Source organism: Meleagris gallopavo, chromosome 6 (genome assembly GCF_905368555.1).
Source record: "Meleagris gallopavo chromosome 6, MGAL_WU_HG_1.1, whole genome shotgun sequence".
Taxonomy (NCBI): Eukaryota; Metazoa; Chordata; class Aves; order Galliformes; family Phasianidae; genus Meleagris; species Meleagris gallopavo.
Window position 1 is genome coordinate 41,694,647 of NC_139409.1, and position 17,526 is coordinate 41,712,172.

Sequence of the window (17,526 nt, forward strand, 5' to 3'; positions counted from 1 at the left end):
GAGAACATTGCATTCAGGGTTGAACAGGAAGGAAAATAGGAAACGTGAGAGTTCAATAGGAAAGGTTCCAAGGAAAACAGGATTTGTTGTTGTTGTTGTTATTTTTTTTTTAAACTGGCAAGTCAAAACGAAAGTGCAACTGCCTTCCAGATGGAGGGAGTGGTGCTTGACGACTAAATGTAATGCGTTGGACCAACTCAGACCATTCCACTGAAGCACATCTCACTTACAACATCTCCTACCAGCCTGCTGACAAAAGGTTAGTTCTGCTTTATTTCTTACTGCTCTGTATGCCAAGTGTAATATATTTACAAGTAGAAAAGCTAGGTTTTACTCTTACTTAGGTCAGCTTTACAGATAGATGTCATTTCCAATGTTAAAATTCAGTTATTTTGGTCAGACAGGTTACTGCTCAATGCATTAAGGAAGAACATCTGTTTAAACTGGGAATATTAACTTCATTCCATATGTGCTTGTACAATCCCACATCAAGTTTAAACAGACAGAAACACTGAATCTGTATCTAAATGGAAGGATGGAATAATACCATGCCGTGCTGTCTGTTAAGAAACCTGTATCTCCTAGAAAACAATACTTGAAAAAGCAGCCAAAGTTTTGGGTATTTGTGGGCAGTTTTGTGCATGGTAACATTCCTTGTATGTGAGAATATTCCTTTCTGTGCACAACATCCTGAGGCGTCTACAACTGTAAGATTCAGCAGACCCAGACTGCTTTGATCTTATAAGGAATCCCACTCAGAGCACTGCACGGGACAGAGGCGAAGTCCCTTCCACTGCTGCTCAGCAGCTCCACAGGACGGCAGTGCTTTATGCCTGAGCAACAACACAAGCAGGAGTGACAAATATGAAGAAGTATGCTAGCCAAAACATGACTTTATTTTTAAGAGAGAAGTATCAACAGCTGAACACTACATATCTCTTTCCATCACGAAGTCCAGTCAGCCAAAATCACATCGGGCAGCAGAGCAAGCTCCCTGTCACAGCCAAAGTGCTTTGTGATACCCAGACTTCTGAAAGTTTGCACCAAAATGTTTATCATTTTGCCTTCAAGAAAATCTGCCTGTGATCCAATTTGATTAAGTATTCCCAGATAGGTTCTGCAGTAACAGTTTAGATTACAGCCCAAGCTTTTCAATTAAAGTTTTATTTTTCTTCTAGCCTTGCCTAAGAGGATTAAACTTGCCCTGTAGTCTTCTACTAAAAAAAGAGACATTCACAGCTGATGTCTGAATCTCTCCTCAAAGTACTATAAAGTTGCAAATGATTACCCCTGCTGAAAATTCCTGCTAACAGACACTGTCAGGCACACAATAGGTAACCCTTGCCAAACTAAGGAACAGAATTCCATGACTTCCCATTCCGCACACTTCAGTTAGGCAGCAGTACACGACAGACTGCAAGCCTTAAACTGAGAGTAATCATTGTTTAAAGTTTAATGGAAAGTGTTTTGAAATGTTAGCAAAAAAAAAAATCCAAAGTCATTAAGAGTGAAAGCCAAACCAAACAGTTAATTGCCATCTGAAGCAGTTTATAAAGTATATATAGCAGATTCACTGAATATATGCATCCATATATAACTCATAGAATCATAGAATGGCCTGGGTTGAAAAGGACTACAAAGATCACCTAGTTTCACACCCCTGCTATATGCAGGGTCACCAACCAGCAGACCAGGCTGCCCAGAGCCACATCCAGCCTGGCCTTGAATGCCTCCAGGGATGGGGCATCCACAACCTCCTTGGGCAACCTGTTCCAGTGCATCACCACCCTCTGTGTGAAAAACCTCCTCCTAATATCTAACCTAAACCTCCCCTCTCTCAGTTTAAAACCATTCCCCCTTGTCCTATCACTAACTACCCTCGTAAACAGATGCACCCCCTTCTGATCCCTTCAAGTATTGAAAGAAATATCAAGAACAGAAATTATTCATTTCTGTCTGTTTAATCAATCTGCGTTCCTGAATATGACATCAGCCAGTAGCTTTTTTTCCTGGCAAACAGAACACATTAAAAATATTTTTTTGTGCAGAATATCTGACAAGCATCTGTTTTCTTCTAACACTGACCTCAAATTCAGAGACACTGCAGGAGATGCGAAAGGGCCATGTGATTTTCATCCTCAGCAGCTCTTTGCTACTGCCATGAAGAAATCTTAATGCCATTTATTTCCAGGGAATGTGGCACTGCAGTACTGTAGTTTACAACTGAAAGAAGTTCAGCTAATCACTTAGAGAACACAGCTACTATTGAAGAAAAATATGTAGGACATGACTTGCTGAAGAGTGAAGATGAGAACATTTAAACTTCAGTCTTAAACAGGCAGTGAGGATACAGCCTGAGTGTTTACAAAATGAATTTATCATGAGATAGGACTTGAAAAAACAGCTGAAGTTGAGAACTGTTTGGGTGCTTGTGGGCAGTTTTGTATGTGGTAGGATTCCTTTGGGTGCATACCATCGTGAGCTGTCTCCAGCAGCAAGATTCAGGGTACCCACACTGCTTTGATCTGTAGGAGCAGACTAAACGCAGTCTGTTCCACAGCCATTCAGGAACTGACTCCCTAGGACAGCTGTGTTATACATACCGAGTTTTAAAACTTGAAGCCTGTATTATTTCTTTGATGACTTCCCAACCCTGCCCCTCCTCTTTTTCTTTTTGTTTGGCTTTCAGCTTTGCCATGGGCTGGAGCGTGAACAACTCAACCGATTACTGGATTGAGGACGATGAGCATTACCTCAACTCTGATATAGATTACAACACATACGAGTTTCTCTGCGAAAAAGAAGATGTAAGAAAATTCATGAAAGTATTCCTCCCCGTGTTGTATGCATTGACTTTCACTGTTGGAGTTGCTGGAAATTCATTAGTGGTTGCAATTTATGCCTACTGCAAGAAACCAAAGACCAAGACAGATGTGTACATCATGCACCTAGCCATTGCTGATTTGCTCTTGCTCTTTACACTTCCCTTTTGGGCTACAAACGCAGTGCAGGGATGGGAACTTGGAAACTCAATGTGCAAGCTCACTTCTTCCCTTTACACCATGAATTTCAGCTCTAGCATGCTGTTCCTGGCCTGTATCAGTGTGGACAGATACAGGGCTACCTCTGAATCCCAACGTCGCAGAAGAGCTGGAAAGCACTGCAGCGTTACCTGCCTCTGTGTCTGGCTGGCTGCCATACTGCTCAGCATCCCTGAACTGATATTTAACCAAGTCATGAGACACAACAATAGGAATGAATGCCTTCCTATATTTCCAGCGAACATGGAAACACTTTTAAAAGCAACCATTCAGATCCTAGAAGTTATCCTGGAGTTTCTGCTTCCTTTCCTAGTAATGGTGACCTGCTATTCAGTTACTGCTCGGGCAATCTTTAGATCTGCAAACGCTAAGAAATCTAGACCCTTCATGGTTCTGCTGGCAGTAGTGGCTGCTTTCATAATTACCCAGCTACCTTACAACATCGTTAAGTTCTGGCGAGCCATAGATAGCATCTACCTATTGATTACTGACTGTGAGGCGAGTAAAACCATAGACATTGCACTCCAGGTCACCAAGAGCATAGCTCTGTTTCACACCTGCCTGAACCCAATTCTGTACGCCTTCCTGGGTGCTTCTTTTAAAATGCATGTTATGAAAATAGCAAAAAATTACGGGTACTGGAGGAGACAACAACAGCATGAAGTACCTGAAGAAATCTCTATGAATTCTGAAGTCCGTACTGAAGAAACAATTAGCTTCACTATATAGACTGTTCCTTTCATTATCTTAAGCAAAAAAGGGATTACTTACTAACCTGGGGGCTATTTTCAACAGCTGTTTCTCTGCAAGTCATCTTTCAGATGAATTTTGAAGCCTGCAGACAAGCTAAGACACTACACTGAAATTCAAAAATGGAACACGATCAAAATTAAGCACCAGGCAGGAAAAAAACACTGAAAGCGCTGGAAACAATTAAGGAGGTATTTCTTTAAAAAAATAAAAATAAAAAAAAAAAGCAAACAAAAGAAAACAAAATCAAAAGCAACAGGATATTAAATTGCTCTGTAGTGAAAAATCAGCACAAACAACCAATTTAAAACAGAAAAGGAAACCACCAGCAATAAAATGACAGTACAGGAACTTTTGTACCAAAATTCAATAATCTTATGTTTCTCCAACTACTCTGTAAAACTTCACAGCATTTGACTAATAACTCACTTCCATTTTTTTCTCCCTAGTTTTCACTCCAGAGACACAGCTGCAGCTTAAAATGAGATATTAGTTCACAACTGAGAATTGAGAGAAGAAAAAAAGTCATTTTCTATGTGTTTACACAACATATGGCAATAAAAACACTCCCCACAAGAAACACTAACTCCTGCTCTACAACTACCAAAACCAATCTTTCATCTCTCCATTTTCTGCTCACCCTAAACTTCAACAAGCCCACTTCAACAGTGGCCAACGAGAGGCACATTCCAGAATTCTGTAAACGTAAGATGAAACATGAACATCAAGGTAATGCAAGCAAAACATGAGCAGAAATGCAAGAAGAAGTTTTAAAGTTAACCTTCAGACACAGGGCGTGGAATTTTTGGTTGGAATTTGTAAAATAATGAGATAGGGAGGTATAGCCTTCTAAAATATGCAAAGATACAATAAAACATACGAGTACTCAACATGTATTGTCTTGCATTTTTTAAATGCTTTGCTTTGTTTGAGTAGGTACTGGCATCTCCAGCATAGGGTTTAATCAATCAAAGGATAAATGACTTCCTTTGTGAATGAGAGGGATTCTGACTCCACACAAACTCACGATTGGTGGGTATCTATAGTTTTTCCATTCATGGGTACCAAAAGCTGTCTGCTGCCACCAATGGTACTGGGCTGGAGATTCCGGGAAAAAGAAAAATAAACAACTGCAGTTTTCCTATTTATCTCTAGGAGGATTTAAAATACATTGGCAAATTAGCTTTCCAAACACACCAAAAAAGCGTTATTTACAGCATATTGCCTTCAACCATCCTGCAGGCTCTAATAAAGAGCTTACGAAAGACAACAAGAACTCTAATTTTCAGACAATGTTCCTAATTACATAATCGTAGACTGAAAGAAAAAGCTCTACAAAGACAGACAACAAACAACTGTAGCACAGGCAAGAACACAAGCTTTTTCTCTCTGTTGAGATGACAAAAGCCTTTAGAACTTCTGTCCAGTATTTTGAGGAACAGTGGAGCAATTAGCAATGCTTGACACATGGCCTACGCACACATCATCAATCTGATACGCTTAAACCAGACTAGATTTACTGTAAATGTGCAAAGCATGCACACAAAGCTTAGTAATCATCTCCAGTCCTTCCATGACGCAGAGGACTTCCTGTATGAGTAAGTTATGTTCGTTTTTCACACATACAGTGACTGCACCTGAGTGATGTTCTGACCAGGCTGTCAGGCTCCTGCAATTCCCAAACATCCAAGGTCTGCATGTTCACCCAAACTTGAGAGAAAAAATAAACAACTAGATCACCCATTTCTAAACCCCCTACTATAGGCACAGACACCTCCCTGCACACCAGGTTGCTCAAAGCCCCATCCAGCCTGGCCCTGGACGCCTCCAGGGAGGGGGCATCCACAGCCTCTCCGGGCAACCTGTTCCAGTGTCTCACCTTCCTCACAGGAAAGAGTTTCTTTCTAATATCTAATCTAAATCTACCCTCTCACAGTTTAAAGCTATTTCCCCCTGTCCTATCACTACCTGCCATTATAAAAAGTTCCTCCCCAGCTTATGACACACATAACTCAGCCAAGCCATTCTGTGAAATCAATTAAACAGTAATATATTTTGTGCATGACCTTTGAAAGAACTTTCCCATTACCCCCTCAGGAACTGCAACTCGTTACTGGAAGATATTTTCCCAGAGCAAGGGTAGCAGCAAGCAGCTAAGTGATGTTTTCAGGTTGAGACACCACGCCTCCCTCTGTCTCCAGATCTCCACTGCTAGGAAACTGAGTGAGCCCTATCTTCTGGTGAGTCTCGGTATTGCACAAGTCAATCTACGCATGGGAGCTGGCCCACACAAAGGTACTTAAATGAAATATTCACATTTCACTCTAGTTAGCGGCTCAGTTTATCTACTTCGCTTCCAAACTCTCAGTGAATGATGATGTTTCAGAATAGGTCGCTCGTGTTTTGGTAAGCAAACACACACACCAAAAACAGTACTCCAAAGTCAGGGACATTCAGCACTTATAGTTCAACCTACTGATTTTTCTGGGAAGTTTCTTGTTAAAAAAGAAAAATCACCTCAAAGAAGCAGACTATCAACATCACAAACCAGATTAACAATCAGCCAAAGTTTACTGGAATGCCACAACACACTCAAATTTCAAACACAAGCTATCAAAGACAGTTTCATAAAAACAAAGTTTTAAGACTACAACCATAAACATGTAAGTCACCTAAGGGAATGAGGTATACTTTGAAGAAAAATACCAGCATTTGTTCTGTGAACTAAATTAAGAGGTTCTAAAACAGACCCAAAACCTCAAATTCTGCTTTTTCCGTTGTTTTACCTTCAACTGCCTTTACTCAAGAAGAAATTTTCCAATTCAGAAATGGAAGAGCAACATTTCAGATTTTGTAGTTATTTATTCCAACTCTTAGGGAGAATTTCAGATTTAGTCATTCCTATGCAGTGTTTCTGTACTTACCACTGCTCCACCATTTCTTGCCATTAATCACATAACTATTGCCATCTCGCTCGATGCTGCATTGCATATTGGTAGCATCACTCGAAGCCACATCAGGTTCTGTGTTAAAGAAAAAAACAACACACACCACTGTGTTAAGTATTCAAGTTGTAGTACTACCACCACCACAAATACATGGGTCTAGATATACTCTAAAACCAACGTCACTGTTCTGCTCCCAGCAGAAAATGCTGTTTTCAGTACGTCACTCTGCTGTGGTCAAAAACTTTCTATTTTCTGATGACATGTTATTCATAGCCAACTTAAACTTGCTGGTTGTTGAACTCAGACTTCCCTTTATAGTAAACAGACTTCTTCTTTTCCAGATGTTTTAAATCCTTCCTCCCCCCAACTTATTTGCAGATAACAGTCATCCTTCTCAGCCTATGTTCTCCCAGGCTTTTCTCAAATGAAAATAAAGAAACTTAAATTACTTTTCTGATGGATTATGAAATAAAGTTGCCAGAAAAGCATCACCAATTATCATCTGCAACAGAGAAGGCTATCATCTTTCATGGGAAAGAATCTTCTCCCATTTGGTGAACACAATGACAGCTGGTTCTGCAAGGCTGAGTTTTCTCAACTCCTGCTGATGCAGGAAGATCAAGATTCTGACATCATGTATTCAAAAGCTACATTCCTAAATGAAGGGCTCACTTTTCCAGAGATGCCACAAGAAGATCAAACAGGAATATAATGCTGAGCTGCCGACATAAAGCAAGCACAAAACTACAATACTTATCAAAATCACCATACTTGTGCCTACATTTCCAGAGAACCCAAAAACACATTATAGACCAGGATAAATTCTAAGTCTGGCTCATACAATAAAATATATTTTACTACAACTAAAAATAAATTGAAAATATATGGAAATTGTAATATGGTAGAGTATGAGAAACAGTAACTATCAGGGAGGGGCAGCAAGGTTGATTCACTTTGTGCTCATACCCTAGAGATGACTTCATATTCAAACACAATCACAGATATCACAGAAATTTCGGTATTAATTTCTCAGAATCATAAAATGGTTTGTGTTGGAAGGGACCTCAAAGATCATTTAATTCCAACCCCTCCACTGCAGGCAGGGTTGCCAACTACTAAGTCAGGCATTAGACCAGGCTGCATCCTCTAACACATAACAACTTATGATTTTATACTTTTTACATGTCGTTGTCAAATTTCTGCCATTTGCCTCTTATTTTCTTCTGGAACAAAAACTTACCTGTCATGCAGAAACAAGAACTAATCTTCCCTTCTAGAAGGGGCTCCAGCCACTCTTTCTTTTGCTCTTCAGTCCCATACATGTGCAGAACCTCCATGTTTCCAGTGTCTGGGAGAAACGAGTGGTTATGTTTATTTCTTGAGACACACAAATGGTAAGGCATCAGATGCCCAATGTTTTTAATGCTCTCAGTGCCATAGTTAAGGCACAGTGTTTGCTAACCAGGTGCCTGACAGTTGAATATCTCAGGAGCAAAGAAGCGTTTCCCTGTTTCCTCAGCTATTAGTGCATAGTCAAGCTGGCTGAGACCGCTGACCGCTGGGAGAAAAAGATTCCACAGACCTTCTGCTTTGGCCATTTCCTGTTCAGAGAATCAGCAGGGAAAACCATTAGCAAATGACCTTCAAACAGCAATGAAATTCTGGCTTGCTGACCATTTTCTTTCTTCCTATGTCTAACACGCTGTCCAATGTATCTGATGGCTTTCCTCAGTAGCTATTTTCAACAGCTACAGCTTTGAATTAAAGTTCAGATGTCCACCTCACAGAACTCACGTCTGCTTTTCTCCTCTCTTGTTTGTGTCTCACAACTCCTTCTGCACACTTTCTTCTTTTCCTTTTGCTTCCTCACTGTTTCTTTCCACACAGATGGGATTACTTCTCCAGCAGCACACATTTCTTAAGGTCCGTGCCTGTTTCTTTTACTGCTAGAGCACTCAAGAATATTTACCATCCCATACCTTCAGCCTCTCAAGCACTGGTGGTTTCTTCCATCTTTCCTCAGTATTTCCATGTTTAGCATAGTATTCTGCTATTTCCTAAGAGAAATAAAGTTTGTTTAAATTAACAACACCTATAACACAAATTATGTTTTCTTTCCTACCCCTAAACCTCAATGTACTACCATAAAATATTCAGCACAACTTCTTATTATGCAGTTGGTTTCATTGCAAAATTTTATAATTGTAATCATTTCCTTTTGCAAGACTTAAGATGCACCATGAAGATGACCCCAATCATCGGTACGTTTTTTCATACATGGAAATGGTTTGAAGACATTTAATATGTGCTGACAACAGCAGAAGGTCAGTGTTTTCTGACAATGAACACCACTGTTGACCAACAGTACTACATGAGAGAAATGAACCCGAAATTAAAACCACAAATAGAAGCCCAAAGTGCTGACACCTAAATATTAGGTTTCCCATATATTCAGACATATAAACTCAGTTATCTTTTTTTCTATAAATTTGAAATAACACACTTGTTTTCTGTCAGCTGTTCAGCAGATTATCAAAACAATCATTCCAAGCATCAATGTCTAGTTACTAAGTAAAGCTACGTATTTGTAATCCTAGTATTTTCCCACATATGCTTATAATGTACAGCACTCCTTCAAAAGTGCCCTAGAACCTGTTTTAGAACAAAGAAATTATCATAAATGCAGAATTTACAAGTCCTGACTCACATTTCCCATTACCAGAAATAACTTACAAGCCCAACTCTACTCAATTGCAGAGCTTTCGTGGCTACCTGTGGTTCGTTTTTAATCAAGTACACATAACTACTCTGAGGCTTCCTCAGACAATTCAAATTAGTTACAGAAGGACTACTGAGAAACTTTGATGTGAAGAATTTCAACTGTTAGACAGGCTGTCTTGATTTTGCTTTTTTCTTGGAACTGAAAAGCAAATCAGCTCATAAGGAGAAAGGGAGAAAAAAAACAAGCAGGATTTAGAACACACGAGGTTGAATATTGTCTATGAGGTCCTTTTTTCTTTAGAAAAGGAACACAACACTTGTATGTCTGCACAATGCTGGAAATCAGCATCTTTACACGAGAATGAAAGACTTCAGAGTTTTTGTTAAAGGTATTTCATAAAATACCTTTAAAGATGACTTTGGTTTTGTTGGTTTTTAAGTACACTTTAAACTTCAAAAAGCAAAAAAGTTTTAAAAGTAACTTTTCAATGCATATAACACTTTAAATCTGCAAAAAAAAAAACATTCATAATAATGATTTCTATTAATGTTCTGCAATACCACAAACAGCACTGCATGAAAAACAAGGCTGCTCTTGAAAGAAAAAAGAAAATACACAAGGACATGACTTCAGCACATGGTTTTACATTTTTATAACTTCTGCTCATAGAATGTTCATTTACAAATAGGTTTATAAAAAGCTTTTACCTTCTCAGCTGCATATACGTGCTGTTTCATGAACTGCTTTACCTTCAGCAGCATTTCTTGGCCTTTCGTACTTTGATAGAACAACTCTCCAGAAGTACTGTGCTGCATGTTGCTGAAAGACAATCTAAAGAACAACCAGTGCAATAAGTAAGACCAGATTTTCCCTCACAATGATATAAGCTGCCTTATATAGGCATTTAAATAAGTGAAGCTGTAAGTTCTGCCTCACCTCTGACCAGCAGTTTAAACCAGCGTTACCTTTTTGAGAGCTCTAACCCTTTTTCTGCCAAAGGCTTCACCATCTTAGCAAATTCATGGCTATTCTCTGCAGAAGCATTTCCAATGAGATATCTAGCATATACACCCTGCAAAAAAGAAAGACATAAATGTTATAATTGTGTACTTAAAAATGTCTCTTTTAGACTGGTGATTTCTTCAACTATGAAGTTACACTTAAATATACACATTCTTAATTGGGCGGGAGGGGGAAGAGCACTCAGATGGATTTTACTGGGATATGTTGATGCTGCTTTTGGTATATTTCTAATATAATAGACAGGAATAGAGAGAGTTAGACAAGAACAAAAAAAAAAAAAAAAAAAAACCAAGCCAGACAGAGGAGCAGTTAAAAACCCTGAAGAAAATCATAAAAATTAGTAGAGCAAAATGAGTGTACCTGTATTGGATACCATACACAAGCCCACTCTGTCCCGTCAGCCAACAGACAGCAATGCACACGTTGTTATTCACAACTATATTAACTACACACATATATAGACTTACTCCAAATAAATAACAGGTAGTTTACAACACATTTGGTAACCTTATCTTAGGCTGCAACTACAAAATATAATCCTGCTCTACAGTGGCTGAATCTCTCACGTTACGTACTTCAAGCAGCAAGAATTCTGTCCTAGAGTTCACAGTCTTAAGCATCTAAAAGACACTGCTTCTAAAGGAACAAACTGAAATACCTTTCCTGTTATTGTACAACAATACTTCATCATCTGAAAAATGTTACCAACCTACACATACTCATCATAAAAATGTGACATTTCAGAAAAAAGTGAGTATTACCTGGGATATCCCTGCCATTTTAAAATAGGACAAAGCAAGAAAAAAATTCAAGTTTGGGATTGTAGTGCTAATACCCCGGCAGCGGCAGTAAACAGTAATCAGTTCTTCAAATGAGGGATTTTCTACAAAAAAAAAAAAAACAACCAGCAGAATATTTTAGAATGCTCAACCTTTACTAGGATTTACCTCATCCTTCAAACATTTGAGTCATTTTGTTAATACAGTAAAAAACGTAATATACCATTCCTCATGTGCTCAGATAAGGAGAGTGAAAAGGAAACGGGTGTTGCAAGAATTCCACAGAAACTTCCCCCAAGTTCCACTTCAGTCAGGAAATCCATTGCACCACAGTGTTATTTTGTTTTGGGCTTATACAAACATCAGCAATTCATATTTAAATTTCAGCTTTCCCCCATTATCTCTAAGAAATGTTCAAAATAACCTTTTGTAGAATTAATGTACTGCGGCAAACCCAGATCCTACTAAAACAGAACTCCCTTAAAACTATCAGCACATCTCCTACGATGAAGAAAACTACAGAAAAGCTCTTTTCCAATTGCAAAATGATGTACTTATTAACTTTTTACTGTCGTTTATTAAAGTAATCTATCAGGTAGAAATCAACCATAGAATTCAGTTTGACAAAACAATTGTAACTTCATACCTATGGTGCCTTTGAAATTGAAGACAGATCCTTGACCTGGGACATTCAGAGATGTAGGCCAAAAGTAGAACTGAGTAGCATATGCTAAATCTGTTAAAGGATGACCAGTGGTTGAAAGTTCCCAGTCCAGCACTGCCAAAACACGAGCCTTAAATAAAAATAAAAACCACAAATGAGTTATAAGAATGAAGGATCTGCAGATGGACAACAGACTCAGTATCCAGGAGCTTTATTGCTTTGAAATTAAAAGCATGCACTGTAGCTGTCTACAGCAAAAGTAGTTTCATTCAGCACTATGTAAAAATCTGCAAAATATTAACATTTACGTAGTGGCAGAAAACTACATCTTTTTCCACTGAAAATCTCCTTCAAATTCTACATTTCTGAGTAACACTCCTTCCGTCAGAAACTTCTAAACTGTTCTAGTTAAAGAATTACACAATAAAATACTCTGAAGAACTGCTGTGTACTTTTTTTTTTTGTTATAGTCCTGTTGCATGCATGAAGAAACACCATAATTTATTGTTATATTTTGCATTGATCAACACTTACATAGAAAATTGCATTTCTTAAACAAGCTAGTCAGTCACCATCCAGATAATGACACCAGTCTCCATTGCATGTGTCCTTGCTACATCAGAGTTCAGCTGCATCAGAGAAGACTTCCCAAGGAAACATTCTGATCAATTCTTACAACCCAGCTGGCCTGCTACTCACATAACCCCTCCAGCCTAGTCACAACCCACTGCTCTTATGTACAAAACCAATTTCCCACATAGCTATTCCTGCATATAAAGGTACAGTTTCAACAGATTCTTTAGATGATTCCTACACAGTTTGGCCAACTCTTTTAAATAGAGCAGGAACTGCTGGGAGAGTCCCAGGACTGAATTCTGGAGCACAGAATCCAGAATCAGCACATTTAAGCCCGCAACCAGTATCTATTTGCTGATCTAAGCACAAGTGTGAATCTTTGTGGTCCGTGGCTTTTTCATGAAGGGGGTCAGAAATTCAGTCTCCTTGTGTCAAGGCAACCTCTTGTGAGACTTCTGGGCCACCCAGGGAACAGATGACAAAGTGGACCAAATACACACACGGCCACAACTCTGATATCCAGCCACACGACATCTATCACTCCAGTGCAAACTCAAATTCCATCTTTATAATTCCAACTGTAAGTTAAATTCTATAAATTTTGTCAAAAAATTGCTTATCATTTCACATCCCAGCAGTTCTACGAGAAAAGTAAGCAGAAGTATATTACTGCAACTATTTTACTGCTAAGGAAAACACAGATCCTTTGCTCCTGATCATAACCAAACATCAAAAGCAGACCCCATATTGATAGCGCAGTGACACAGAGCTAACCATGACTAGAACATCCTTGGGAATGCCCCATAACAAACAAATAACAAAATCATAGAAAGGCTTGAGTTGGAAGGGACTTCAAAGATCATGAAGCTCCAACCCCCATGCTGCATAGGGCCACCAACCTCCATATCTAACACTAGATCAGGCTGCCCAGAGCCCCATCCAGTTTGGCCTTGAACACCTCCAGGAACGGGGCATCCACAACCTCTCTGGGCAGCTGTTCCAGCACCTCACTCTCTCTGTAAAGAACTTCCCCCTGACATCCAATCTAAATCTTCCCTCCTTCAACTTAAAACCATTTCCCCTTGCCCTGCCATTATCTACCCCTTTAAAGAGTCAGTAACGGAGAACTACAAAGCACAAAATGTACAAATACATTTCAAATACCTCTGTTGGGTGAAAAATGATGTTATCTATTCTAAAGTCCCCATGAATTAGGGCTTCTTCATCATCATCAGGTGGTAAGTTGTTTGCTAACCACTCGGCTAGCTCATTCATGGCAGGAATATCCGTATGAGCAGCTGCATCATATTGCTTTTTCCAAGTTGATACCTGAAAAAATACAAACTTTAACAGCTCCACAGAATTTACTTGGAACGTAGCAGTAACTTCATGCCGTGCACTAATACTTAACTATCTGAAGATGCCGAATTGCTAAAATACAATGGTTACTTTTACACATAATCTAAATTTAATAAATCAGCTTGCAAATAAAATCATTAAAGACCTGACGAAACGAGAGAATTTTTCCAAGAGCTGTACCTGTCTTCTGCAGTATCCTGGTCCTCTACCATATCCTTGCAGACCCAGTGACCGCAAGTCAAAGGAGTGCAACCGAGCCAAAGTTTCTATCATTGCGAGATACAAAGCAGAACGCTCTGCTGGGCCCACCTCAGGCAGCGAGGCGTCTCGGAAGATGCGACCCTGGAAACATTGCAGATCAGATACTTGGTGGGATGTAGGCACAGACAAAGAGATGTAAAGGTAGATGTTTCAACAGCCATAACAAATGCAGTGAACCAATATTCCCTGTACAATAAAAAATTCCTTCCTCATTTGTTTTATTCTTTGCCCATGATAGATGAAGGGCATAACTCAGGTTTTTTTTTCTTCATACCCTTCAGTTAATACATTAAATACACTTATCTCACAGCCCATGATCTTCCCACTCCCTTTTCTTTTTTGCATGTGCCTGTTGTTTTATACAACTAGAAATCATTTGAATGCTCTTCCTCAGATCCCAAGCTTCAGACTATAAATAAGTATCCCAGAACACTCAAGAGACAACTGGATATTTTCACAGCCATATTTCTCAGGGCTTCAGCTCTCCATACAGTCTGAATTTCACAGAACTCTGCAGTATGTGTTGGCACACATCACAACTTGTCAAACAAGCACAGCCTCATAGAAGAGGATATTATGAAAGAGGCCTAAACTCAAATCTTCCTCCCACAAGAATAAAAAAACAGTACCAGCAGACTTAAACTCAGAATCAACCAAGTCCAACAGAAACAATATCAACTCAGCCACAGCATGATTAGAGCGATGGATGGCACAGCTATGCTACGTTCTTTCTCAAAGTCGTGCTTGAGATGGAATCCTGCTTGCTTTTAAAGCAAAACATGGCTGTACATAGATACTGTTATCAGTAACAAATGGGTTGTTCCAAGAATCCAGAATAACTTTGGAGCCTGACTGTTATGGCTGAGTTATGAGTACCCTTTTCAGCAATATGAAGACATTTCACAACATTCTTCTGACAGCACAAAGGAGAAGAGGTTAAATAACAAGCTGTATATTTTGGCAGAGCTGGAAATAAGCTCTGGAGAACCTGAAATCAATAAGAATCTCTGACAGTTAATATTTCTTAAAAATATGATTGGATTAATTATATTGGTATGCCTTAACACATATTGCATGTACCAAACTTCAAAGTTTAGTAAAAGCTGAATAAGACTAATAAGTTCTAGACAGCTTAAAATCTGCTTGTAGTAGGGAAAAGAAAGAAATCTCTCAGTTTGGCTGACCAACCTGCACATGCTGCATCACGTAAAACTCTGTTCCAATGACAGAAACATCACTGCAGTACAACAAGGGTTCAGGGACTGGAAATCCAGCTGAAAATAAGGCTTTCTGCACACGATACTCTCTATCAATCTGAAGAAGACACAGAAAATAAGGTTCAGTGAAAAGCTCCTAAACATAAATCATTATCTTACTGAGTACAGCTAATGACAATCTACCCTCTTTAATGTTTAATCGAGTGTACAGCATAGAAAACTGGAAATGATTCAAGTAATTCACCGCACTTTTAGACATCTTCAACTGAAATAGGCTGCATCAGCTTGTACAAGAAGAACTTAGTCCACCTGCAATACAAAGTGTTTGGAGCTTGCTGAGCAGTGTTACCTACCTTGTGGGCTTTAGGTAAAAGGGGGCCATGGGGCTTCTTCCTGAGCACATAGGCCCGCCCACCCTTCTGAAGATAAAAGGTTGGATTTGACTGTCCTGAGCTACAAAGAGAAAGAGCAAAGTTCACTGTGACAAGGCCTGAACAAAATGGCAAGACATAGAAAAGGGTTTTTCCCTCAAGTTTTGTTTCAAATATAGTCTTACAAAGATGCAAGTGATCGCCTACAAAATTAGGAGCCAAAGGCTGTATTGCTACACCTAACATGAAAATCTCTCTTCACTGCAGAGTAGTCAAAGATAATTTATTCTCCTGTCAAATGGGGATAGTATTCACCTCTTCACCCTAAAGAGACATTATTAAAGTGATCGAGTTTTCAAGTAAAATTCACACTAGCTCACGACTATATTTTTCTTCGGTGAGCTGTATTTTAAACAGTGTAAGCTGAGAGAAAGCTCTTTAAACCACTGATGAACTCCAGCACCAAACCCCCTTGTGTTCAGACCTGGCCATCTATTTGCATAGATAAGCTATTCTTAGGGGACTGCCTATAGCAACTATTACGTTATAAAGAATAAACGTCGCTGTGCCAAAGAATCTTAAAAATTACATGCTTCTCCACATACCTATATAAGAAAAGAACTTACTTAAACCCATCCTGACACACTGCCCATCATAGCCCAATCAAGCTCACTGATCACTACCTTCCTCAAGGATCTGAGCTCACCTACATGCTATTCTCACCTCATTCTTTATCATTTTTAAGACCTATTCGTAGTCCAATCAAAGACTGTACAAATATTGGAACACCAAAATCAAGCAGACATTTGCCTTCACGCTCCTCAGGACGCTTCCCTGCCTCTGGAGAGAGGCTTTTAATAAGGGTGTGTAGCAACAGGACATGGGGAAACGGCTTTAAAATGGAGGAGGACAGATTTAGACTAGACATTAGGAAGAAATTCTTTACTGAGGGTGGTGAGACACTGGAACAGGTTGCCCAGAGAGGCTGTGGATGCCCCCTCCCTGGAAGCATTCAAGGCCAGGCTGGATGGGGCTTTGAGCAACCTGGTGTACAGGGAGGTGCCCCTGCCTATAGCAGGGGTTGGAACCAGACGATCTTAAATCCCTTCCACCCAAACCGTCCTATGATTCTGTGATTCCTGTTATTATGCCTCTAATAGGCTCCTAAGCGTTTTTATTTGTCGAGCACTTACAGAGCAATCAGATTCTCGACACGTTGCCTGAACTCTGACAAAAGTCCGCCAACACCGCTGGGCTGCGGCCGATCCATGTGTGTGAAAGGTCCCCGCAGCTAACTCGGCCTTCCCGAGCGAACTGCCGGGGCGGCACTGAGGCCGCCCGCCGGGAACCGCTCCCGCCGCACACGGCCGGCTGCAGGCCGCCCTCCCCAGCCCTCAGCCAGGCACCGCGGGTCGGCGCGCCGCACGGCCGCCGAGGGCCTGCCAACGGCCCCCTCACCTGTACTGCCTGACGGACAGAGCCCCCGCGGGCTGCTGGGGGAAACCGGGCAGGCGGCGGCACAGGTACCGCTCCAGGCCACCCTGATCGAAGCGGTGCTGCCGCCGCACCTCGCTGGTGCCCGGCTCCGCCGCCATCCCCGCGCCGCGCCGACGGCGTATAGCGCGCGCCCGCCCGCGGTAGCGCTATGCCCTCTACGGAGCCGCCCACCGCAGCGATACGCTCCCAGCGCAGCGGCCGCACACCCGCCCGCGGCGGCGCTACGCTTCCCACAGATCCGCCCGCCGCAAGCGATACGCTCTTTGCGCAGCCGCTTCGCGCCCGCCCACTGAGACGCTATGCTCCTCACGGAGCCGC

At 40.6% G+C, this 17,526-nt stretch overlaps 2 protein-coding genes across 2 annotated transcripts in view; one reads left to right on the top strand and one right to left on the bottom strand.

Moving 5' to 3' along the window:
- Positions 1-17,483, bottom strand: part of ACAD11 (acyl-CoA dehydrogenase family member 11) — a 28,132-nt gene extending 10,649 nt beyond the window's left edge. The window contains exons 1-13 of the mRNA XM_085226469.1: positions 17,170-17,483; positions 15,694-15,793; positions 15,312-15,437; positions 14,043-14,204; positions 13,668-13,832; positions 11,910-12,057; positions 11,246-11,367; positions 10,427-10,533; positions 10,169-10,292; positions 8,719-8,796; positions 8,202-8,340; positions 7,980-8,087; positions 6,716-6,814 (exon numbers count right to left, since the gene is read on the bottom strand). Of these exons, the coding sequence (XP_085082595.1) occupies positions 6,716-6,814; positions 7,980-8,087; positions 8,202-8,340; positions 8,719-8,796; positions 10,169-10,292; positions 10,427-10,533; positions 11,246-11,367; positions 11,910-12,057; positions 13,668-13,832; positions 14,043-14,204; positions 15,312-15,437; positions 15,694-15,793; positions 17,170-17,306 (1,615 nt within the window). The 5' untranslated portion in view covers positions 17,307-17,483. The remainder of the gene's footprint in view (positions 1-6,715; positions 6,815-7,979; positions 8,088-8,201; positions 8,341-8,718; positions 8,797-10,168; positions 10,293-10,426; positions 10,534-11,245; positions 11,368-11,909; positions 12,058-13,667; positions 13,833-14,042; positions 14,205-15,311; positions 15,438-15,693; positions 15,794-17,169) is intronic.
- On the top strand, positions 54-4,681 carry ACKR4 (atypical chemokine receptor 4). The gene is made up of 2 exons (XM_010712929.4): positions 54-259; positions 2,690-4,681. Exons 1-2 carry the CDS (start codon positions 183-185, stop codon positions 3,768-3,770), a joined length of 1,158 nt encoding a protein of 385 aa, XP_010711231.1. The 5' UTR covers positions 54-182; the 3' UTR covers positions 3,771-4,681.
- Positions 17,484-17,526: the final 43 nt, after the last annotated feature.